This window comes from Chiloscyllium plagiosum, chromosome 39, assembly GCF_004010195.1.
Source record: "Chiloscyllium plagiosum isolate BGI_BamShark_2017 chromosome 39, ASM401019v2, whole genome shotgun sequence".
Taxonomy (NCBI): Eukaryota; Metazoa; Chordata; class Chondrichthyes; order Orectolobiformes; family Hemiscylliidae; genus Chiloscyllium; species Chiloscyllium plagiosum.
This window is the reverse complement of record NC_057748.1, coordinates 5,594,124-5,619,796: the sequence shown is the minus strand read 5'-3', so window position 1 is coordinate 5,619,796 and position 25,673 is coordinate 5,594,124. Positions and strand designations below refer to the sequence as shown.

Sequence of the window (25,673 nt, the reverse complement as noted above, 5' to 3'; positions counted from 1 at the left end):
GTGATTTTAAAGCTCTATAAACTTTTGCATAAAAAGAGATTCTTTCAAAACCTGTACAATGGAAAAGTATAAATCATAAGGCAACAATTTTCAAACGTTATCAGTAATTAGACATTGCATTCCACATTTCAAGCCTCTTTGGTACTAAGGGATGTTAAATTGAGCTTTGGAACTGAAGGAAATTCAAAATTTACTGTAGATGATTCAAAACAGCGTGCTAATCAGAAAAAAATCAGAAAATACAGTGCAGTTCCATCTGCATCAGTGAAAACAAAAGATGGATTTAAGTTACAATTTTTTGCTGGTTTGTCTGAAAGCTTCCAATATTCAACGTTTTTCCAGCTGTTTCTGCTTTTGTTTTAAATTTTCAATATTTACATGTTCTTTTATATGCATGGAATTCAGCCCCATTGTAACAAATGAAAGCAAATTGCGCACACAAATATAGATCAGCTTTAAATAAGAGGGGAAAAAAGGGGGGAAAGTTTAGAAAATGCAGACAGTCTCAGTCTCAGTCAGCTTAAAAGGAATAGTGATCTAAATTTAGTTGGGTTTGACTGTACCTAATCTGAATTAAATACAGGGATGAAAATATAACATTATCTTTGTGGATTTAATGTAAAAGAATCATATTCTCTATTCTTTTGCTTTAAAGGAAAGCCTGACTTCTTTGAGATATTATGAATAATATTTCGCCTTGAGTATGGGCAGCCAGGATAGTCTCTTGAATAATGCAAAAATGCTTTACCTAAAATTGTTGATTCTACAAAGCACTGGTGAATGGCAAAGATAATAGGAACTGAAGCAAATCAGAATTGTCTTTCTTTTAAATAGGGCTTTTACTATAGGGATTTTAAGTAGGATTTTTACTAATTTAATATTTGCATTTTTCTGAAAGTAAAGGATTATGACTATTTTAAAATATTTTTAATGTTTCTTTCCTAAATTAATTTCTAAACAACCACTCTTGTTGCCTTCTAAAAGTGGTGACTACTGCTGAACTACAGTTCTAATTTTGCTGTTCCATTTAATCCAAATGACTATCCTTTGTATGTGAAAATGAACTACAAATGTTGTGCAGCATTGATTGTAGAATTGGAAGCCTGTCACCACTGAAACCAAGCTGCAGCCCTTTTGCTGATTAATCAGTGCGTAGCAACCTCACTGATGCAGTCATTCTGAATTACCTTCAGTGAAGATAGATCATTCTACATACCAATCTCTGTGAATCTAATGGGTTCATATTTGGAATGCTTTGGGAGCTAATGGCATAAATCTTACCCAACCGGTAGCTTCTGTAAAAGTAAACTGAGAAAGGACTTCAATGCTGGTGCATTTCAGGCCAGCGTCGCTCTGTAATAATCCCTTTAACCATTGCGCCATAGTAGGGTGAGTAGCTGATATTTGAATCATGCATCAGCGTAATCATAACTACACGCAGCATAAAGTCTTGCATACAATGCATAAGATTCACCCGTGCAATGTAAAGGACAATAGCAGTAAATGGAAGGGGATACTCAGACAGCTACTTTAGGACTCCTGACCCTCAGAATCACAATTCCTCAGGCTACTGTGGCCCCTATATTCTTAAATACATAAGGGCTTTTCAATTGAAAATATCTAAGACAAGACTAAACAGTGCTAAATATGGAAGAGCAAATGTGTTGATCCTGCTGTTCTGTTGATGTTAGCTCTGATGGTTGGGAAACACCTTTTTATCTCTTCATCCATCAAACAATTGGATAGGTGTTGATTTTGCAGGCATCAAACCTCAGGTTGCTGAGGGAGTAGGCATGTGGTAAAGGTGATTGCACTCTAGTTGTTTAAGGCATGTAAAGAATGTTGCAGTAGATTGCCCAGGTGAAGAAGTTATTTTACTGCAGAATGTTAAGATGATTGATTTTGGAGTTGGAAGTGGCCTCAGAACCCTGAAGGGACTGCATGTAGACAGGTGAATTATTATAATTGGCGTCAACAATTCCTGAGAGTTTGGGGGATAAAAGGGCACTCATTAATCAAACATCTAATCTTGATGTCCTTTCTTCCTCATACACTATATTCTTAGCTGGATGCTAAAAATATTCAGCTGAAGTCTGCATTAAGCATTCCAAATGACTGCAGACTTGGCTGCTGAAGGTTAAGCATTGCTGCAAACTCGTTGAGAGTTTGCACAAGCCTTTCTGTTCAGCATCAGGTTAGGCCCTGACTTCAGATACATCTACAATATTGCAGCTTCCATTGCTTTGCACAGCTGCTACAGTTACAATGCAAATACACCCTTGAGAGAACTTGGCATGTCCCAGGTTTTTTTTTAAACATTGTTGACCTTTGTCAGCTTTTGTCCCAAGTGCCCATGATGTTGACTAAGAGCATGGGAAAGTGACTGCAGACATCCCCAAGTCTACACCAGCACCACTTCAATAAATGGCCTGTGGAGGTGTTGAAGAATACTTTCAGCTGACATAATATTCTCGTTGGTGCTCTGCCTTTAAATACAACTACAATTGACTTATCAACTGAGGAAGAACTGAAGATGTTGGGAGTCTAATGTTCGAACTAATTTGTGTAAATACGTGGGTATTGTTGTAATTGTGCAAATAACTTGACTATTACATCTTCCAATGCCTAATGATTGATAGCTTATGCTCCCCCAACTGGCAATACTCCGAGTGCTTAATTTTACCTGCAAGTTTAACCTGCAGCTAATGAGGAACTGCACTATTCCATAATTATATATATTTTGCTTTGGCAAAGCCAGTACAGTCCAGTCTGCTATAATGCATGTTTCCTCAACGCAAATTGGCTTTAACCTGATTAAAGAATTTAGACCGTTATTTGCAGAACGCAAACTTGCCTTGCCTAATTTGGTTATAATGCGATTCCGGTCCCATTAGTTTAAATGCAACGGCTATTGTGTGATTTTCTTATAATGCACGATTGCATGAGAACCAGACTATTGTGTTATATCAGAACCGACTGTACTGTACATTCAAATGGTTTGATTTATTTAAGGAAGATCAGGAATAACACATACAAGTACATAAACAAGGAGCAGGAGAAAACTACTCACTGTCTTGTGTCTGCTTTGGAGAGGGTGCAGAGGAGGTTTGTCAGGATGTTGTCTGGTATGGAGAGTGCTAGCTATAAGGAGAGGTTGAGTAGATTAGGATTATTTTCATCGCAAAGGAGGTTGAGGGGGTACTTGATTGAGGCCTACAAAATCATGAGAGGTGTAGATAGGCTGGATAGCAAGAATCTTTTTCCCAGAGTGGAGGACTCAATTGCTAGGGTTCACAAGTTCATAGTAAGAGGGGAGTTATGTGTGGAAAGTTCTTCACGCAGAGGGTGGTGGGTGCCTGGAATGCTTTGCCAGTGGAGATGGGAACGATAACGTCATTTAAGATGTATATTGACAGATACGTGAATGGGTAGGGAGCAATGGGATATAGGTCCTTAGAAAATAGGCAGGTTTAGACAGAGGATCTGGATTGGTGCAGGCTTGGAGGGCTGAAGGGCCTGTTCCTGTGCTGAAATTTTCTTTGTTCTTTGCTCCACCTTTTAATAAGGTTATTGATTTGATTGTAACCTCAAATTGGGGCAGTGGTTAGACTGACTCTTGTTGGAGGTGGTTATTGCCTGGCATTTGTGTGGTGCGAATGTTACTTGCCACTTTTAAGCCCAAGCCTGGATAGTGTCCAGATTTTATTGCATGTGAACATGGACTGCTTCAGTATCTGAGGAGTTGCAAATGATGACGAAAATTGTGGCAAACAGCTACATTACTGACCTTATGATGGAGGGAGGACTATTGATCAAGCAGCAAAAGATTGTTGGGTCTAGGACACTACCCTGAGGAACTCCCGCAGAGATGTCCTGAAGTTGAGATGACTAACGTCCAACAACCACCAACCATCTTTCTATGTGCCAGGTATGATCCAACCAGTGGAGAGTTTGCTAACAGCTATTGATTCCATTTTGCTAGGATGCCACACTCTCAAATGCAGCCTTGGTGTCAAGGTCATTACTCCCAACTCCCCTCCGAAATGTAACTCTTGTCTACTTTTGAACCAAGGCTGTAATGAGGTCAGGAGCTGTGAGACCCTGGCAGAATCCAAACAGCATGTCACTAAGCAGGTTTTTAGGGAGCAGGTGCTGCTTGATAGAGCTGCTGAGGACACTTTCCATCACTTTACCGATGATCAAGAGTAGACTGACGGTGTGATAATTGGCTAGGATGAATTTGTCCTACTCTTTGTGTACAGGACATACTTGGGCAATTTTCTACATTGTTGGGTAGATGACAGTGTTGTAACTGCACTGGAAGAGCTTGGCTAGGGGTGCAACAAGTTCTGGAGCACAAATCTTCAGTAGTATTGCCTGACCTGCTGTGCTTTGCCAGCACCACTCTAATCTAGACTCTGGTTTCCAGCATCTGCAGTCCTTATTTTTACCTAGTTGATTTTAACCCTACTGCAAATCTTCTTGCAAGGATGCCTGCCTTGAAGAAATTTTCCTCTTACTGGTATGCTGTCAGGACCTAAAGCCTTTGCAGTATCCAATGCCTCCAACTGTTTCTTGATATCACGTGGAGTGAATTGAATTGGCTGAAGACTGGTAATTTATGATGCTGGGGACCATTCTAGGAGACCGAGGTGGATTGTTCACTCTACTTCTGGCTGAAGATTGCTGCTAATGCTTCAGCCTTGTTCTTTGTGCTGATTTGCTGGGCTCTTCCATTATTGAGGATGGGGATATTTGTGGAGCGGCCTCATACAGTGAATTGTTTAATTGTCCACCATCATTCACGCCTGGATATGGTAGGACTGCAGAGCTGGGGTTAGATCTGTTGGTTGTGGAATTGCTTAGTTTTGTCTATCAATTGCTACTTATACTGTTTTACATGCAAGTAGTCTTGTTTGGTAGCTTCACCTGAGTGACACTTCATTTTTAGGTATGCCTAGTGCTGCTCCTGGCATGCCCTTCTGCACTGTCAGTTGAACCAGGATTGATATCCTGCTTTGATGATAATGGTTGCATGGGGGATATGTCAGGCCATGAGGTTGCATATTGTGCTGGAGTACAATTCTGCTACTGTTGATGACCCACAGCATCTCATAGATGCTCAGTTTTGAGTTGCTAGATTGGTTTTAAGTCTGTCCCATGTATCACAGTGACAATACCAAACAATGCATCTACAGTTGCTTCACTATAGGACAAAATATAAATTGAAAAATGTTGGATGCTGGTAAAATGGGCAGTTGTCAGGCTGCATTTTAACCATATGGTTCAGATGGGCCAGGGGAACATAATAGATTAATTTTTAGAGCATAGAAGTGATTGCATCTTAGAGAAGTAGCTTGTTGAACCTACCAAGAATAGGCTATTTTAGATCAAATAATGTGTAATACTAGGGGATTAGTAAGAGATTTCATAGTTATCCCCCAGAGAATCCTTAACTATCATAACATGGTAGAATTTCAAAATCAATTTAAGGTAGAGTAACTCTGATTTCAAACCAGTGTCCTCAACGTAGCGGAGAATCACAGATATGAAGAAAGAATTGCCTAAAGCAGGTACAACAACAGGAGACTAAAAAGCTCATGAGGGTGAAAATTGATTATGAAAGTAAATTGGCCAGAAATATAAAAGCAAATAACAAAAGATTCCATTATTAAGGAAAAAATAGTAGATCATTTAGAAAAGCTCAATGTAACCAGAATGAGCATGGTTTTATTAAAAGGACATCTTTTGACAAATTTGCTCGAGTTCTTTGTGGATATAACAAGTAATGCTGATAAAGAAGAACCAATAGATTTGATTTCCAGAATGCAGATGAAAGGTTATTGCACTGGATAGGGGATACACTATATTAAGTGTAATATACCAGCATACATTGAAGATTGGCTAACACACCTGAGACAGAGTTGGGTTTGATGGGTCATTTACAGGTTGAAAAGACTTAACTAGCAGATTGTCACAAGGTTTAGTAATATATCCAAACTTGCTGGCAACACAAAATATGTGGGAGAGCATGTTGTGATGAGGACATTAAAAAAATCGAAGAGAATATAGAAACATTGTATGTGTGTGTGGGCAAAAACTTGTCAGATTAAGTTTAATGTGGGAAAGTGTGAGGTCATGCAATTTGGTCAGAACAATCAAAAGGTAAACTATTAAATGGAGAGTTTCCTCAAAAATGTGCAGTGCAGAAGGATCTGGGTGTTCTTGTGCATTAAACTCAAATGTAGCAAGCAAGTAATTAAGAAGTAAATGGGGAATTTGGGCTTCTAGTTCAAAGATTGGAGTTTAAAATTAGAGATGTCTTGTAACAAGAATAATGGAATCTTACATATAAAATTAGAGATGTCTTGTAACAAGAATAATGGAATCTGTACAGACAAAGGTATACTACCACCTGCACTATCCCACTTTCATGCACTGGGCCCATAACCTTGAATGTTATTATACTTCAAGTGCGCATGCAAATATTTTTTAAAGGTTGTAATATATACAATTTTGCTCCCATATTTAAGAACGGATATACTAAGAGTTTCCGTGACTTGGTTCCTGGGATAAAGAGGTTGATTAATCATGAATAGCTAAACAAGCTAGACTTTTATCTGTTAGAAACTAAAAGAATGGTGATCTTATCAAAACATACAAGATTCTGAGGTGGTTTGACAGGGTTGATATTGAGAAAATGTCTCCACCTATGGGGAATCTCAAACTAGGGAACAAAGCAACAGGACAAGAGGACTTATCAAACCATCATTTCATCAACTACAATTCCTTATGTAAGTTACAGAGCAAATCCGCCATTCTGAGAACAATTCCAAACTATTCTTTTCATTTCTCAATATCCAGCTTGGTGAAATCTTTCCAGGAGGTTTTTGCTGATCGCCAAATGATTCAAAAGAGCTATTTTGACTTGGAAGCACTTGCAAAAGAAATGGAACTGAAAACATCCTTTCGATTACGGGACCAAGAGAGAATTAAAATACTTTGTACTGAACAGAGATTGGAACAGGTAAGGCTTTCCAGATTAAAATGGAATCTTTAACTGACTGGATAATTGCACAGTTAATGGCAACAATATGCTAGGATGTCTTTGCTGTGATTTAATAATTAGATACAATAGTTTTTCCTATCTTTAATATTTGCCATTAATTTTGAATAGGTTTTGTACAGATTGATTGATTCTTTACTCGATCTTTTGTTACAACTGTGACAGGAACAATGTGCTGATAATCATTATAAATGTTTGATGTATTCACCAAAATAGCTAATTACATAGAAACATAGAAAATAGGCGTAGGTGTAGGCCATTTGTCCTTCAGGCCTGCTCTGTCATTCAAAATGATCATGGCTGATCATCCAACTCAGTCTTCTGTTCCCACTTTTGTCCTGTACCCTTTGATCTCTTCTTCTTGAAAGCTTTCAATGTTTCAACCTCAGCAGCTTGCTGTGGCAGAGAATTCTACAGATTCACCACTCTAAGTAATTAAATTTCTCCTCATCTCCGTCCTAAATGGCCTATTCTGTATCGTTAGCCAATGACCTCTGGTTCTGGACTCCCCAGTCATCGGGAATATTCTTATAAATTCCAGTGAATGTAATCGAACTAATCCAGTTTCTTTTCATAGATCAGTCTTGCCATCCCAGGATTCAGTCTCATGAACCTATGTTGCACTCTGTCCATTGCAGTACATCTTTCCTGCGATGAGACCAATACTGCACACAGTAGTCCAGGTGTGGTTTCACTGAGGCCTTGTACAATTGCAGCAAGACATCTCTGCTCCTGTCCTTGAATCTCTTGCTATGAAGGCCAACAGACCATTTGCCGCCTTCAGTATTACTGCACCTCCATGTTTATTTTCAGTGACTGGTGGGCAAGGACACACCGTTTTTACTGCATCTCCCCCTCTTCGATCTCTGTCGACCTCGGGGACTACATTACAGAATAAGGAGGCACTCATTTAAAAGTGAAATGCAAAGGAATGCCTTCTCCCTGAGGGTAGTGAGTGTCTGGTATTGTCTATCCCAGAGAGTTGTGATGGGTAGATCACTGAAAGTATTTAAAGAGGAATTAATAGATATTTAAAATAATGAGAAGTTGAGGGATATGAGGAGCTGGCATGAAAGACGATTTGAGGCCTGGGACAGATCAATCGTGGTCTTGAGGGTGGGACTGGCTTGAGGAACTGAATGATCTTTATTTCTCGATGAACATAGTCGTGAGTTTGGAAGGTGCTGTCAAAGGAGTTTTGGTGAATTTCTGCATTGTCTTGTAGATGGTATACACAGCACACATGAATTTCCTTATTCTTTTTCTTGTATTCTTATGAGAGAGAAGAAAGTAATTCTGCATCCTGGCCAAAACAGACTTGTTTACATTTTTGCACTGAATCTTGACTAGTCACTTGTGAAATAATTATTGGATTTGGATGTTGAGAAGGATTTGCTGTTTCCTAGATAACAATTGAGATACTACTCACATAATATTCATAGCTCCTATTGGTTGTTTTGTTCTGAATCATTCAGATTTTAGACTTATGTATTCAGGAAACCACAAAATTATCAGTAAAATAATTGTTAGGAGCTTAGGAACGCTTAAAAATGGTTAAGATGGTAATGAAATTTGTACGATTTTATTTTAATCACTATCAGGAAATTGAGGCCTCTCATTCTCATTCTGTCAGGGAGCGCTGGATGGGAGAGAAAACAATTTCCCAAAAGGGATCATAGAAATCACTGGCGATCAAACCCATTTGCCTCTTACATTTCTTTTTAATATTTAAGAAAATAAAACAAAATAGCAAAATTGTGCTCTTCGTTTAATTTATAATACCTATGATATGTACCTATCAGTATATTCAATTCACAGCTGGCGGAAAATAATACCATACTAAAATATGGCTATAATTAGTAGGTACATGTATCCTGTAAGCTTAAAAGCCAACATTACAACTGCTGCCTGAATTAAATTCTGGATGGTCAGAGCTAATAGATAAGTACAGTACAAGATGAATAGCTATCAAAAAAGATTTGCCTCTTTCGTGTCCCAGATTGTCAGTCTACCTACAGCACATGGACTGCAACAAGTTCAAGAAGGCAACTTACCACCACCACTACCACCTTAAGGGTAACCAAGGGCAGGCAATAAATACTGACCCAGCCAGCATTGCCCACGTCCCATGAGTTTAAAAAAAAATGCAAAGGATATTGCTAGCTTCAATACTTGGGTCACTATCAAATTGTCATAACAAATTAATTGCCATTGATAAAATGCTACACAGCTGGAGGTACTCTCTTTCAAAAGAGACATTAAACTAATGTTCTCTTTTATTTTTTTCTCAGCTGAATGTAAAGAGATCCATGGCACTATTCAAAGAAGAGCAGAACAGCTCTCCTGGACAATATTTATTCTTTAACAAGCAATAGGAGAAATCAGTTAATTTGCTGTGTACAAATTGGCACACAGTTTTTCTAATTCTACAACAGTAACTTCAATTTCAAAGCCTTTCAATAACTTCGACAAAATTTACAACATTGAGTATTCAAAATATTTAACTCCGTTCCTTAACTGGTTGCATTGTTGTCCATAGTAAGTGTCTCAGATTAAACCAGACTGTTGGATCCTCAGTGACATATTTGACAGTGAATAGCTCTTGCACTAAGCGCTTAAAAGTTTTAGACAATGCAATACAATTCTAATTTAGTGGTTTAGATATTTTGCCTTTTCTGAGGCTAAGAATGTTATGTGAGAATTCAGTGAATGAATCAACTACAATTTGAATAATTCTGATTGTTCTAACTGCACAGGCTTCCTGTAAATTTGAACGTAGCCAGGCATCCTCCAATAGGCGGCGTGACTACCTGCTGGAACAGATGCAGCAAGTCGAAGAAAAGCTCAAAGAGAATGGGAGCCTCCTGTCCGAGATGGGGAAAAAAATAAGTTCAGATGGAAGAAGCCAATCAGTGCCTCAGGTATGAGAGGGATCAATTACACTGAGTTGGAGTCATACCTCTTCCTCCTGATACTTTGAGCTAAACAACTTTTACTAATTGTTTCCTGTTCCATTGCTTAACTTGTCATGTCAGCATGAATTTGGGGGGAGGTTTACACTATTGAGACAGACTAAAGCTTAAAGGTACTGTGAAAGTTTTCAAGTCAGGCAACACCACATTTAAGAGAAAATGAGGTCTGCAGATGCTGGAGATCAGAGATGGAAATGTGTTGCTGGAAAAGCGCAGCAGGTCAGGCAGCATCTAGGGAACAGGAGAATCGACGTTTCTGGCATTAGCCCTGAAGAAGGGCTAATGCCCGAAACGTCGATTCTCCTATTCCCTAGATGCTGCCTGACCTGCTGCGCTTTTCCAGCAACACATTTCCAACACCACATTTAAGTCTGGGAACTATTTGTTATTTAGATTTGGCTCCTGCTGCTGCATGATTTCAGGTTTCTTCTGTGTTTCTGAATGACATACTAAGCAGGAAGTTGACAAAAGTGCCTCAGAATAAGGTCAATTCTGAGGTGGTGATTCTAGTAATGGAAATTCTGGAGAAGACTCTGGTCCTATTACTTTTATCTTCCAGGCTTAAAAGTGTATTTATGTAAGAGACAAAAGCTGCAGAAAGCAATTATGCTTCTAGAAAATGAAAGGTACCATGACTAGTGCATTAATTTTTTTCCAAATTTATTGATGAACAGGTCTTGAAATTGAGTTTGCAGAAAATTCTATTAGAGTCGGAATTGAACAGCTTAAAGCAACACAGTGAATACATAACCCAACTGATGATGCTACAGGATCGAGACCGTCGACAGACAGAAAAGTAAGGATGAATCAGGATGACCATGAAGTATGTGGCATACTAATTTAGTATGAATGGGAAAGTCTCAAGCTTGATCCTGACCATAGCTATTCAGAATGTTGTTGAGGAAATGAATATAAACAAGACTTTTTATTGTTGCATGGGATATGAATGTCACTGGCAAGGTTGATATTTATAGCCCATTCCTAAATTGTCCTTAAACTGAGTTGCTGTGGGTCTGGAGTCACATCTTGGCCAGACTGTGTAAGGACAGCAAATTTCCTTTCCTAAAGTGAACCAGCATGTTACTTTGTGGCTGGGCCAAGAAGTTTGAACTAATTCACCCACTCTACTTGAGGTTGAACCTCAGTCCTAAGCATTACAGCTAGTTGTATATTGTGCTATTTATTTTTTTCTTTTCTTTAGCTCAATCATTTGTAAAGGCTCCAAATTGGTTGTCATCCTTTATTTGAGAGGATGGCGAATTCCCCAACACCTCTTCCCGGTAAAGATAATTGGCCACTGTGCCAAAGTTTAATAACGCAATTGGAAAGGACACAGTGACCCAATCTGATTTCTATCTCACTCTGCACTCCATGCTAACGCCTCCATCCACATTACTCTGAAAGGAAGCAGAGATCACTGCTCCCAAAAGAGATCCCGACCACCTTGTGAAATTTGAGGCTGATTAATTCCACAGTGACACAATCTGTCTTTGCTATTTTCGCATACCAACTGTGTTACTGGGGGTGATCAGTATTTTCTGTCAATTTCTGTTTGATATTAGCAAGGGTGTGGATCAAGTACAGCCCAAGCCAGGCTGACTCCTTTCGTGAAAGGGTATTCTTTATGATTAGCTCAAATTATTCTCCATTAAGTGGTAAGGTGATCAGAATGTAAAGTGAAAACATACTGTGAGGAAAAAAAAGCTATAAATATTGGAATTTTGAAAGGAAAGCAATGCTGCAAACGCTTTGAAGCAGCATTTAAAAAGAATGGACTTGTTAATTTCTGGGTGTGGCCCCATTGAACAGGGAGGATATTGCTAATGAAAAATGGACAAAATGAAGGAAACACAGATAAAAATAAATGTAAAATCCTATAAATACTTAAGTTAAATACATGAGATGATTAAATTAAAATTGTTCAAGCAAAAGACCAAAGGGACCATAATGAAAAGGGAAATCACAGTCAGCACCATGTCATTTTAAGATGTAAACAGTCAATATGTAACATTGATTGGCTGATAACTGCTTACTAAATTTGAGGAATGAACTGCAGTGGAATTCCCTATCATGGTGAGTGGTGAATGCGAAAGTACTGGCATTAGTTTTCAGATTAGTGGCAGAATCTGATTAAGGACAAACTGTTCCAGAGATTAAATCCTAGCCTCCCATGAAAAGTGTGAGGGAGTTCTGAAAGAGTTGGTTGTCATTGCAGCTGACTAATGGAACTGATTGCCACTTTTTTTTTTCTCAATCTTAGGTTAGTGATCACTCTACTGCAGATTGTACGTAAACAGTTTTACACACTGAAAGAAACTAATCTTGCAACTGCAGAGACAGTAACACAATTCAATGAGTTGGAGCGCCTTGTACGGGGAGAGAAAGCCGTTCTATGGGCAGATCAAATAAACACTGATGAAAGTAAAGAGAATCAACAATCAGAAATAACTGCTCTTGCTACATTTTCGAAACTGAACATTCTACCTGAAACATTTTTTGAAATTACTGGTAAGCCTCTTTCCTCCTCACTTTGTGCACTGTACCACATCTACATACATGTACATACACGAGGAAATGTAAATATTTTTGAATCAACCTGTTTCGAGATGTCATTACTCGTCTCTAAAACAGGTGAAATTTGGCACAGAGGTAGGAATACTACCACTTTGCCAGAAGTGACCTTCACAAGTAAATGTACACTCTTAGAATTATATAGCTGTACGATATACCTCTTTACAGCTTAATTCATTGTTTAAAAATATTTTTTTTCCACCCTTTCATCATTTGACCTCAGTTGACTTGTAATTCAATTCTCACTGGTAAATTTGTTCATCTCATTTTTAACCACCATTTAATACCCTGTTTCCTGATTTTTATCACTTGCAGGTGGCTTAAAACTCATTATTGGGTTTCTGAAACAAGTATATTTCAAGGCATAGGTTTCTCATGTCCTTTTGTGGAAGCATATCCACTCATCATTTCTGTTAGTTATGTATAACCTAGAGTTGTGGTGCGTTATGACATGCGTTAAATGGCTAAGTTTAGTGTGTGACATTTTCTATTAACCACAGCCTAGCCTTCCTCTAAATTGCCACCTTCATATGGTTCCCTTTTGCATGACAAATTTGTGAGGGTTAACAGTGCCCTGAAGTGTTAATTGCAACTTATTTAAAAGTGGAGTATCTGTTTTCTGTTAAACAGAATAACTGCTTTCAAAATATCTTATACAATTTTTAAAGGATTAACAAGGCTGAGGTAATTATTTAGCTAAGAATCCAGATCTTTCAAATCCATAACATAACAGCAGGAGCAAATTTTTATTACTGGAATTTGAGATGGCTCATAGTGTGCAGACTTGCAGCATTTCTGCAACTAATGATTGCTCAATCTGTTTAAAGTGAGTTGTAAAAATCTTAATCACTGCCCTGTACTCATTTTACCTACAAAAGTAAGAAAACTGCCTTTTAACAGTTTAACTATTTGATTGCTGATTTTAAATTACCTTTGGATGGGATTTTCCAATTTTCAAACTAAGTATGAAAGTTGTAAAGTTTAGTGGGAAGAAACTCTATTTACATTTTATCAGATAGCCTGCTGGATTGATTGTCAATAGATGGCTAATTGGCAGGTTTTTGACTGGAATTACAAATCCATACGTGGAAGTCCTACCTGACTGGAACAGCCAGTCAGAGGCTGACATTTCAAGAACTCAGCAGCACCACATTAGAGACTACATTAGGATTCCCTGATGGAGGTTCAGCAAATCAAATAAGTGTTGTTTGGAGTGATTCTGGTATAAGGAGATGAATTAGAGGTTCTGAAGCAAGTTTGGGGGCTTGGCTTTTAGAGACTATCCTCTTTACTCACTACATTCCAAAGCAGGGCTTGCCAAAGTGGGGATCAGGATCCTGAGTGGGTCACAAGCTGAAATTTTGGTGTGCCATGCTCCGAAAAACCATTGGCTGCCATGGAGCTTCAACTAATTTTGTGCTGAAACAATTATAGGCTGGTTGGGATGAGGCCTTTAGGTGCTGTAAATTGACCACTTATGTGTTTTAATTGGTGACAGTTCTGGAAAGTAAATGGGAAGAAGATGGGTTTCTCCTCTGGTTCCAACTCAACTCATTTGCCCACTCGTTTGGACACTTCTCTGGAGGGGCAAATCTAGGTCTCAGCATTTGTTGTCAATTATGCATAACAAGGTTTTGTATGTGCGTCACTCATGATTTTCATATTTTACATCCACAAATTCATGGCCTCAAGTATTGACAATGTTTCTTTCATATAAAAATGTTTGCAATACTTCTCAGTGAATTCATCTGAATGTCTTTCTGCTGATCATTAATATAAACTGTACTGATGCACTGTGCTATCTTTTTTACATGCCCTCATTATCTCATAATTTATTCACTTTCCTACAGAGGTCTGTAGACTACTCCCACCTGTGTTGTCTTCCCTTTGTTACTTCTTTCTTCAACCCACGTAGATTTTCCATCTTTCTATCCGAGATCTTTTCTTGCTATCACAATTATTCCAATCAGTACCAACAAAGCTACCTACTATTCTTTCCTCCTACCATTCTTTCCTCCTACCATCCTTCTGAAAAGTTACGTCACTGGAATATTTAGATTCCAACTTTGATCTTGTAACCATGTCTCCATAATGGCTGTAAGATCATACCCAGTAGCCTCTATTTGCATCGTTAATTCATTTATTTTGATTCAAATGCTGGATGTGTTTATGCAAAGAGCAATTAATTTTGCCTATTTGCACCACTCTCCCAAAAAAACCTTTGCCGTTTCTGTTGTTTTTTAAAATATTTATACTTGACCCATTCTGTCCCGCTCTGGGTATCATTACTTACATAGGTGCCCTACAATCCATTGTATCTCTTTGCTTTGTAAATCTACTTATCCCCTCTTCAGAAGTAACTTTTTCTCTTCCCCGTACACACACACACCACACATCCTCCTCCCCCCCCCCCTACCGCACCCCCAAAACCTCCTGCCTCTCCCCAACCAGTTGTGGCCCTCTCTACCAATCTAGTTATTTGTTTTGCCAGATCTCTGGTCCCTGGATGGTTCAAGTGAAACTTGCTCTAACAGGACAACTCCCTTCTACCTCTCTGGAGCCAGTCCCCCATGAATTGAAATCCATTCCTCCAATGAGAAACTCATTTAATTCCTTGACTTGATTAGCCCTTTACCCGTGGCTCAGCTAGTAATCCTGAGGTTATTACCTTCGAGTTTCCGCTTTTTAATTTTGCTACTAACTGTTCAAACTCTTTCAGTTAAGCCGCCTTTGTATTCTTCGAGGAGAAAGTGAGGACTGCAGATGCTGGAGATCAGAGCTGAAAATATGTTGCTGGAAAAGCGCAGCAGGTCAGGCAGCATCCAAAGAACAGGAGAATCGACGTTTCGGGCATAAGCCTGAAGAAGGGCTTATGCCCGAAACGTCGATTCTCCTGTTCCTTGGATGTTGCCTGACCTGCGCTTTTCCAGCAACACATTTTCAGCTCGCCTTTGTATTCTGTCAATGTTGTTGATATCAATGTGGACAATGACAAATTAGTCCCTCCCCTTCCATTCCAAATTCCTGACATGTTCTTAATCCTGGCATCAGGCAGGCAACACAGACATAGAGACACTTTGCTCATGTTGCAGAAAACAATACCTAGCCTCCAAATTATACAGCCCCCTACATCTGCTAAATTCTTTTTGCCTCTTGTCTTGAATGGCTCCCTATATCACAATGCTCTGGTCAGTCACTCATCCTCACTGCAGTCCCCATTCTCATCCCCTCAGCCTGCATGAACTCTTACTTCATTGCCTTCTAATTATCTTTCCTTGAAATCAAATGACCCTTTGTATTCCTTCCTTGTCCCAATCACTGGTTCTAAGTTAAAGTTGGTTATTTAGTTTTCTATTTGAACAGTCAGTCACTTATTTCAATCAAGTTATGATGCAGTCAGTCATTCTTGTACCACTCTGCTGTCCCACAAAATAAGTCGTGTATGTCTAAAACTCTTAACATCTTGCCACTGTACCTAACCAGTGTTGTTACTTGTGAAGAATCATCCTTATTAACAACCAGGAGGAGGAAAAGATGTAAAATAATTATTCCAATTGCATAACATATCGCAATCCAAATGAGGATACTGAAGAATATGAAATGGAGCCTTCGCCAAAGACCACCTACTGATTTTCCATCAGTGTTCCCTTCTTTCTTGCTGGCAGATCACAGGCAGGAGGGAGCACAGCACATAGACATTTCTGTAATTTAATTGCAACTCCCTGTATACAGTCTTAATTGGACCTTGAGCAACATATGGGAACTTTCAACAAATAATCAGTGCCAAGGCTTCGGGGCTTACTTTCCTGGTTCATAATTTTGTTTTCCCCCCTCAAAAGAATCCCAAACTGCTTTCAGTAGTTACTTTGATATCTTGAGAGCTTGAATAATTTTGAGGGAATTTAAAGCCATACTTGTTTACATTTGATACAAGGCTTGTTTCTCTCTATGTTAACAGTAACTCTTTAGCATGTGGATAATTGCTTTTCCCATTTTCCCCTGTGCTACTACGTTGTTGAATCTCATTTGCCAGTCAAGTGTTTGGATATGAATCGTATCAGACAACAGATTTAATTGATGCCTTTATATTTAATCCTGCACTCTAAAAGACATTCTTCCACTTCCAGCAGATGAACTTGTAGACTAGTTAAATTTTATTATAAAATATAATGTAAATAGGATAGTTTGTTCTGTGCTGCTGAAATATAATATTATGACCTCCAAACTGAAGCTAAGGTCCCCCTCACAGAAAGCTGTCAGGTCACTGTTAGTAAAAAAACAAATCGGCTTCAATTAAAACTAAAGTGGTTTCAAAGTCTAAATAATGGTTGGCATACCTAAATAAAAAGTATGAATTTGAGGTGAACATACTTATGTAGTTCTGAGATCTGAAAGACTTAGAAAAAAAATACTTGACCACCCTCTATGCACAATTAAGCTCTGAACTTAATAACTTTATTCAGCTCTTCCCTTACCAAAACATAATTACATCTGTTAACAACCTAAATGTTCATGTCAGCCAGACTGAAGGCTATTGTGAAATGCAATCAGGTCACAGAAGCCTGAGAAGCTTTGCAGTCAGGTAACCTAAGGTAATGAGCTTAGGAACTCTTATCAATATCATACGATATGTTTGTAGCAAGCTGCAAATTGGTTTATCTCCCATAAACTGACACAAAGACCTCTGTGGTGAAAGGGTAGTTTGGAGTAATCTTTTGCCAGTTGGAAATGTAGTTTGCACAGGCATCATCCAACCTGTGGGTAGTCTATGATCCATGATCATTGAAAAAGAACAAGGATGTTCATGGGTAACTGATATGGGTAACCATTGTTCTTAAGCATAATTTGTCCCTATTATCTTAAAACGTGAGGTCTCCAGTTTGATCCTTGCTCTTAGCTGAGTTGCTAATCTCAATTAGTACATTCAGATGGGTCCCCATTTTGGATTTTATCTATGGCCCACCAGTGAACTTGAGAATTTCAGGCTGAAATGTGGTTATAATGCCTCCATAATCATATAGATGGTTCACAGGCAAGATCTAGCCATATGCATTAACAATTGGCACTTGTGAGGCACGGCAGAATATTGGAGCAATGATTCACATGCCAGTGTGTCACCAGTGGTTTCGAATAATGTGTAAGTTATGCCTGAAAGTTTGTGCATCAAATTAATGTTAGAATCAGGCATGCATTATCTTTGTGAAAACTTTAAATTGTCTTTTTAAGCAAGGTTAGCTGGTTTCCTTGCTGTTGTCTACTGTCCCATTTTTGGCTTACAAGTTTGACAAAAATGGCTTTTTTGAAATGACTCAATGTTGGTGTGTTCAGGATGTGCTATAAAACTATGCTCAGTGGTTAATGTGAGTAATAATGCAAGCATTTAGGGTTACAGCAAATAAACAAGATTGAGCTGCCGCCTTATTACTCACTGTAATATTTGTGTTTTTTTTAAAAGAGGCTCTTATTCTAACTGCTCAATTTATTTTATGGTGCTAATTCTGAGTGTTGGGGAAACATCTTATAAATAGGAAAAGTTTTATCTGTTCAAACAAAGGTTAAGTTCACAAGCAAATGATCACATTGGGTGCTCTCAACCTTCAATGCAGCTAATTGTGGGATAAAAATTCCTGTCCCTTATGTGTAAATTATCCTGTGAGAAAGCAGTTGTCGCAGGTGCAAATTCCCAATACAAAATCAGCCATTCAGTTCAAATAGGGATCAGCAACAAATATTGGTGTTTCTAGCGATGCTCACATCCTATCAAAGAATAAGAAAAAAAGGTGAAGCTTACCAATAAAAACTGAAAGAACTGTGGATGCTGTAAATCAGAAACAAAAACAGAAAATGGTGGCAAAGCTAAACCGGTCTGGCAGCATCTGTGGAGAGAAATCGGAATTAAGGTTTGGGCTGAGTGAGCCTTCAGAACTGAGTTCTGAGGAAGGGTCACTCGGCCTGAAATGTTAACTCCGATTTCTTTACACTTATGCTGCCAGATCTGTTGAGCTTTTCTAGCAATTTCTGTTTTTGAAGCTTATCAGTAATTGTAAATATCTATTTAGTTGTTTCCTCTCTATAAATTAAATCTAAAAGTTGCATTTATAAAGTTCTTTTATGGCATCAGTACATTCCAAAGTGCTTTACAGCCAGTTAATTGTTTTTGAAATATAGTTAATGAAGCAAAGGAAATATGGAAGGCAGCCTGTTTGTTTGTACACAGCAAATTCCTACAGATGAAAATGTGATAATGACCACAATCTACTTGAGTGATGTTGGAAGAGCTTCCATGCTCTTTTTTTCCCAAATAGTGGCTGTGGGATCTTTTCCTTCCATTGAGAAGCCCTTGATTTAATATCAGATTTGAAAGATGGCACCTTGACAGTGTGATGCACAGCGGGATTTTATGTTCAAGTGTCTGGATTGAGGAGGGATAAATGCAAATTCTTTTGATTTGGGTGAAAGTACTACCTCTGAGACTTGACTGATATTCAGTTTATCTGGCTATTGTGTCCTCACACTAAAAGGTAAAAACAATTGGGACTTTAGTTAAAAATATAGTGCAACCTGAAAAAAATGTCAAAGAAACAAAATGTTTCTGAAAAACGTGCTGCATGTGTTACGAGATGGGTAGACCTCCCTGCTTAATTTAAACCAGCAACACAGAAAAGATTTGTCCTAAGCAGTAATCTGAAAATTCGAGAGGCCAAGAACTATTTAAAGTTAAAAAGTAACAACTTTATTTCTTAAAGTATAACAGAGAATAATTATCTAACAACTATTTACAACTCCTTCCTCTAACCTTTTACTTTCCCTTCTATAATACTAGTCTGATAAAACCCCTGAGTAAGATTTACAAAAATTTGTTTCAAAAAGAGGCAGCTATCGAATCTTTCCCTTGTATCTTTCTCTGTAGATTTTCTCCTTCTTAGAGATTTCTGTTTCACAGGTATCTTTAAGATAGATAGATACAAGTATCTTTAAGAGAGCGGTGTTTCAGGCAGTCTATAAATGCTGGTGGCTTAGCAGTTCTCCCCTCAACTGTTCAATTTTTCCTGGCCTTATACCCCAAAGCATTGGATTGTTTCATTGATTTTTAATATTGTCAATATACTAAATTCAAACTTGATTGAAGGTTGGTATTTTGTGGTATAATTTTGTGGGTGGCACGGTGGCAAAGTGGTTAGCACTGCTGCCTCACAGCGCCAGAGACCCGGGTTCAATTCCCGCCTCAGGCGACTGACTGTGTGGAGTTTGCACGTTCTCCCCGTGTCTGTGTGGGTTTCCTCCGGGTGCTCCGGTTTCCTCCCACAGTTCAAAGATGTGCAAGTCAGGTGAATTGGCCATGCTAAATTGCCCGTAGTGTTAGGTAAGGGGTAAATGTAGGGGTATGGGTGGGTTGCGCTTCGGCGGGGCGGTGTGGACTTGTTGGGCCGAAGGGCTTGTTTCCACACTGTAAGTAATCTAATCTAAAGCATGGATTTAATGGAATGAATGGCATCCTTCTGTAACTGATCCTTAAGTACTGCAGTTTTAGACATTTGCTCTTCCTCAACAATTTTTCTTCCTCCTGCAGTTACATACGCAGTGTGCTGCTTTATGTGCAAGTGGCTAGCAGGTTCTATTTTAGCTGCAGAATCAAGAAAATCACTGCTCACAATTCATTTTATCAGCGGAGTTTTTTCACAAATCCAGCTTCATGGTGATAAATTACACTTTAAGTTCTCTATACATTATCAAAGTTAAAAATCACACCACACCAGGTTATAGTCCAACAGGTTTAATTGGAAGCACACTAGCTTTCGGAGCGACGCTCCTTCATCAGGTGATTGTGGAGGGCTTCATCACCTGATGAAGGAGCGTCGCTCCGAAAGCTAGTGTGCTTCCAATTAAACCTGTTGGACTATAACCTGGTGTTGTGTGATTTTTAACTTTGTACACCCCAGTCCAACATCGGCATCTCCAAATCATTTACATTATCAGATATTGACAATTCAACTTTGTATTTTGTGATTAAAGTGCTAGAGAATTTTGTTATCAGCACTTCAAGGTGACCACAAACCTCATTATCGAATGTCTGTATGTGGCTTTAACAGGATGTATTGTGCAAAAGGCACAGTTCAGCCTAGTGGGCAATAGGCTGAAAATGTTTTTGCATTTTGCCAACAAACGAGACTGTAAAACCACAACTATTCCAAGGCATTAATAATTGCGCAATGAACTCATGGGTTGCTTCAGACTTCTAGGACTCCAAGTAATACCACAAAATCAACCACAGCTTCATAAAATAACCATCAGCTAAATATAAATGTAATAATTTCTCTTATCCAGAAGGAGCCAGATCCTTCGAGGTTACTGGCTTATAGATGCTGACAGCTCTCCAGTTCCTCACTCGTCCTTTATATATAAGCTCAGGCAACATAGTGGCTACCTATTTGGAAAAGAATTGGGAGTTTTGGATATTATACCTAACCACAAAATATGTCATCTCATATTCACCTATCAGGATAAATTCCACTATAACTGATTCTGTATAACACCAAAGATGTCTTGATTCTCAGAGTAATCTGCGTAGCCTGCCTTGTGGTCTTGAGAAATACTGACTGCACCTATAACTGTAATGTACACATGGATAATTTTTTTTTAAAAAGTGTTTTTGTTTTTATTGAAAGCAAGCATGCTATATAATGAGATGTCTCCTAGGGGAAAGGAAATTTGTCACCCTTGTCTTGTTTGCCATAAGTTTTCAAAAATTTGGTTGACTCTTAACCTCTGAAATGGCCCAGTGAAACAAAAAGTGTATTCAAGAAAATAGTTTGCCAGCATCTTCTCAGGGGCACTTGGACATGGGTTAAGTAAGAAGTTGACCATGCCAGATATACCACATGTACCAAAACTTTTTAAAAAAAAATTAGTCTATAAACCACTTAGATTAGTTTAATCTCAACTCTTGCACTTTTTTTTTTCTACAAAAGATGATAGAAATCTGGATCCTTCTCAAAAAGCTCAGGATGCAATGTCAGTTGAAATTTTGATTTGGTAGATTTCCTTTAGGTAAGCGAGAGATGGAATTGAATTGTAAAACAAGTGATCCATGATTTGACTGAATAGGAAAGAACAGTCTTGAGGGAATCTTATCTCTCCAATCTCCTCCAGCCTCAGAATAATCGGATATGGTTGCATTCTGCTAATTCCAGCCTTGTGTGCATTTTCAATCTTAATTGTTCCATCTTTTGTGACTATGCTTTCAATTGACCAGGTGCCAAGCTTTGGAATATTCTCCCTCCTCTTTCCATCTCTCTACCTCAATTTCTTCCTCTAACGCATTCCTTAAAACCTCTGTTTGAATTAAATTTAACTTATGTGACTCAAGGACATATTTGTGTTTATAATGCCCCAGTGAAACAGGACATATTCCATAATATCGAAACTGTTCTATAAGTTATTGCTGAATGAAATACGTTCTCCTGTTTTGTTTCATTATAAAGTTAGAGTTCCAAATATAGCATCAAAAGTATCAAAAGCAGTATTGGTAACTATCTAACTGAACTAATTAGCAGCAAAACAAAATGCCCAAATTTGAATCCCACTGCCAACAGTGATCTGAACATTATTAAGCAAAACCCAATCACGTTTGGATTTTTTAAAATGCTTAGACCTTTTTTCTATTGATTTTCAGGTTCACCTAAAAAAGAAGATACAGCTGCACAACCAACTGAACAGACTCTGTTAAAGACTGGCACACGCAAAAGACTACCTACAAAGCGGTGTCTAACAGAGCTTAGGTCACCAGCCAAATCTCCCCAGAGAGTGCGATCTTCACCATTAAAAAGAAGACGATTGAAAGATGAGACTACTTCAAGTAATCCTGCAATATCTGAATTACGAAGAAAACGCAAAAGGACCAGAACTGACCCACTGACAATTTTGCCAAAAGTGTGCACAAAGGAGACCCAACCTTTTTCAAATCGGAGTAATCCCCTTGGCAATGAACGAATTAACTTTATGAGCTCAGTCCAACGACATATCAAAAGAAACAGTCCACTTACTGTTACCAATAAAAGAATTATACCTGTCATCATCACTCCCAAAAGCTGTAATTTCCCCGTGGTCACCTGTACTTCTATGGCATCCAAATGTCCAAATTTGAATGAAACCTTTGAAACCACAGATGCAGGTGATCACGCTTGTTTAAATGCAACCATAACCATTGGCCCTTCAGATGTTCAGAGATCAGAAATCGCTGTGAACCATGACACTTTTCCGCAGGCCAAGAATTTATTTCTACAGAGGTTTGTCTAATTTAATTAACATTTCTTTACTCTTCTGAATTTGTTACTCATATTGTACTGTCCAAATACATTATTGCGTGCCATTTAATCAGAAAAAAATCACAGCGCAGTGTCCTGTTGAGTTTTTACTTGTCTTTGCAAGTGTGCCCTGTCAGTTCTCCATTGCATTTCTTTGGTTTTCCTCCATTTTTGTTTTGAGGCATTAACTAGAGTTCAAGAATTCAAAGCAATACAACAAGGCATTAACTCTAGTTAATGCCTTGTTGTATTGCTTTGAATTCTTGAAAGCATTTTTAAATCACATTGGGGAATTGAGGCTTTATCTGGTTAGATTAAAAATTATAGAAACTAACAGTTTCATTGTCTTGACAAATTTTAAAAGTGTAATGAATGTTTGCTGTTGTGCAAGAATGAAATGCCATCTGAATTAACTCGAAGCGATGTTAAAAAAGAACATGATGTCAAATGCAAGTGCACCAAACCTGTTTGATTAGGGATTAGGATATTGGTTAGTACCCTTCTCGAGGTTGTCTAAGTACTCTGAGAAATAATCTTTTTGCAGAGATTTTCAGGTGTTCCTCATTTTTAATGTTTATCACAGGTATTCCTTGTTAAAAATACTGACAGAAATGCATTTTTTTGAGCAATTGCAACTAATTAGTAACTAAATGGTACCTTCAAAGAATGAGAAAAAGGAATCGCAATTATTTTTTATTTTTTTTAATTTGACCTTATGCCCCCCTGGGCTTGTTTCCTGGCTAAAAGAATGGCTGGGTCATCTATTTCAAGGTCTTTATTTTTCCCACTTTGGTCAGTGATGTTCTGTCATTGTACTTTTGCAGGTCGGGGCAGCCACAGATGTTCACTGCCACAAATCCAGCAGCCACTGCTACTCAGCCGTCAACACAACGGAAGAGACGGTCTTTAAGGTCTGTCAGCAGCAGTTGGAATTCATAACTGTCTTTAATTTTGAGATTACGTTCAAAGTTCTGACAAGCGTTTTTCATTAATGAATACTCCTGGATCATGAAGCTGTTGTTAATTGCTGCAAAAGGTTAAGATTAGCTAATACAATGTTTTTGATATATATCTTTAATGTAATGCTGCTAGCATAATTTGTAAACTAGTTTTGAGAATATACTGATTAGTCAGTGAGGGAGCTGTGGTATTCCAGTAGTGTTCCAGTAACGTTAGTAATTTTGGCATGTAGGAATAAAATATGTATTTCCTGAGATAAAGTACTATTAATGGTAAGTGCCTACCCACCAAATAGCAACAAGAGTAGGTCATTCCGCCTCTTGAGCCTGCTCTGCAATTAAATTACATCCTGGCTGATTGCCACCAAGAACTTAATTTGAAATGTGGATGAACCGTGTTTATAGGGCACTGGAGTTTTGCACAAAATTAGGATGTATTTAAAACCAAGAGGTTACCTAGCAACATATCCACAACATAACTTGTGACTATGGTATCTACCTTTTGAACATTAATCACCTAGCTATAGCCAGAAGAATTCTATTGACTCCAATGTTTTAAGCAAGTAATACAATTTTCTTAATTTTCTTCCTGCAACAATTCCTATTAGTTGTAAGGACTGCCAAAAGCTCTGTAGCAGATACAATGAAATGTAATGGAAATGTAGTAGTTGATTTGAGTTTGAACTTCCTTTTTATGCATTCCTGGAACATGGCTGGCCCACGATTATTGCCTGTCCTTAGTCTCTCTTGAGAAATTGATGGTGAGCTGCCTTCTTGAACCTTCTTGAACAATCCGTGTGCTGTAAATAGACCCACAATGCCATAAGAGAGGGAATTCCAGGATTTTGACCTAGTAACAAGGTAGGAATGGCAATATATTTCCAAGTCAGGATGGTGGGTGGCTTGGAGGGAACTTACAGGTGGTGGTGTTCCCATGTATTTGCTGCCCTTGTCCTTCTAGATGTATATCGTTGTGCGTTTGGAAGTTGTCCAGGGTTCTTGAGTGAATTTGTGCAGTTCATTTCGTAGGTGTTATACACTGCTGCTATAAAGTATCAGTAGTGGAGAGAGTGACGTTTGTGGATGTTATTTCAATCAAGCAGGCTGCTTTGTCCTGGATGGTGTCAAGCTTCTTGAGTGTTCGAACTGCACCCATCTAGGAAAGTGGGAAATATTTCATCACACTCCTGACTTGTGCCTTCGGGACACCACCCATGCCCTCCACCTCATCCATGATTTTCGCTTCCCCGGTCCCCAACACCTTATCTTCACCATGGACATCCAGTCCCTGTACACCTCCATCCCCCATCACGAAAGACTCAAAGCCCTCCGCTTCTTCCTTTCCCGCTGTACCAACCAGTACCCTTCCACTGACACCCTCCTTCGACTGACTGAACTGGTCCTCACCCTGAACAACTTCTCTTTCCAATCCTCCCACTTCCTCCAAACCAAAGGAGTGGCCATGGGCAGCCGCATGGGCCCCAGCTATGCCTGCCTCTTCGTAGGATATGTGGAACAGTCCATCTTCCGCAGCTACACTAGCACCACCCCCCACCTTTTTCCTCCGCTACATCAATGACTGTATCGGCGCTGCCTCGTGCTCCCACAAGGAGGTTGAACAGTTCATCCACTTTATCAACACCTTCCACCCCGACCTCAAATTCACCTGGACTGTCTCAGACTTCTCCCTCCCCTTCCTAGACCTTTCCATTTCTATCTCGGGCAACTGAATCAACACGGACATTTACTACAAACCGACCGACTCCCACAGCTACCTGGACTACACCTCCTCCAACCCTGC

The 25,673-nt window shown here is 38.8% G+C and overlaps 1 protein-coding gene across 2 annotated transcripts in view; it reads left to right on the top strand.

Annotated features, from left to right (window-relative positions):
- LOC122542173 (kinesin-like protein KIF18A) overlaps positions 1 to 25,673 on the top strand; it is a 69,599-nt gene that overhangs the window by 32,882 nt on the left and 11,044 nt on the right. For both annotated transcript variants that reach the window (XM_043679611.1, XM_043679612.1), the window contains exons 10-15: positions 6,865 to 7,027; positions 9,823 to 9,987; positions 10,713 to 10,834; positions 12,299 to 12,546; positions 22,283 to 22,895; positions 23,738 to 23,824. In XM_043679611.1, the coding sequence (XP_043535546.1) occupies positions 6,865 to 7,027; positions 9,823 to 9,987; positions 10,713 to 10,834; positions 12,299 to 12,546; positions 22,283 to 22,895; positions 23,738 to 23,824 (1,398 nt within the window). The remainder of the gene's footprint in view (positions 1 to 6,864; positions 7,028 to 9,822; positions 9,988 to 10,712; positions 10,835 to 12,298; positions 12,547 to 22,282; positions 22,896 to 23,737; positions 23,825 to 25,673) is intronic.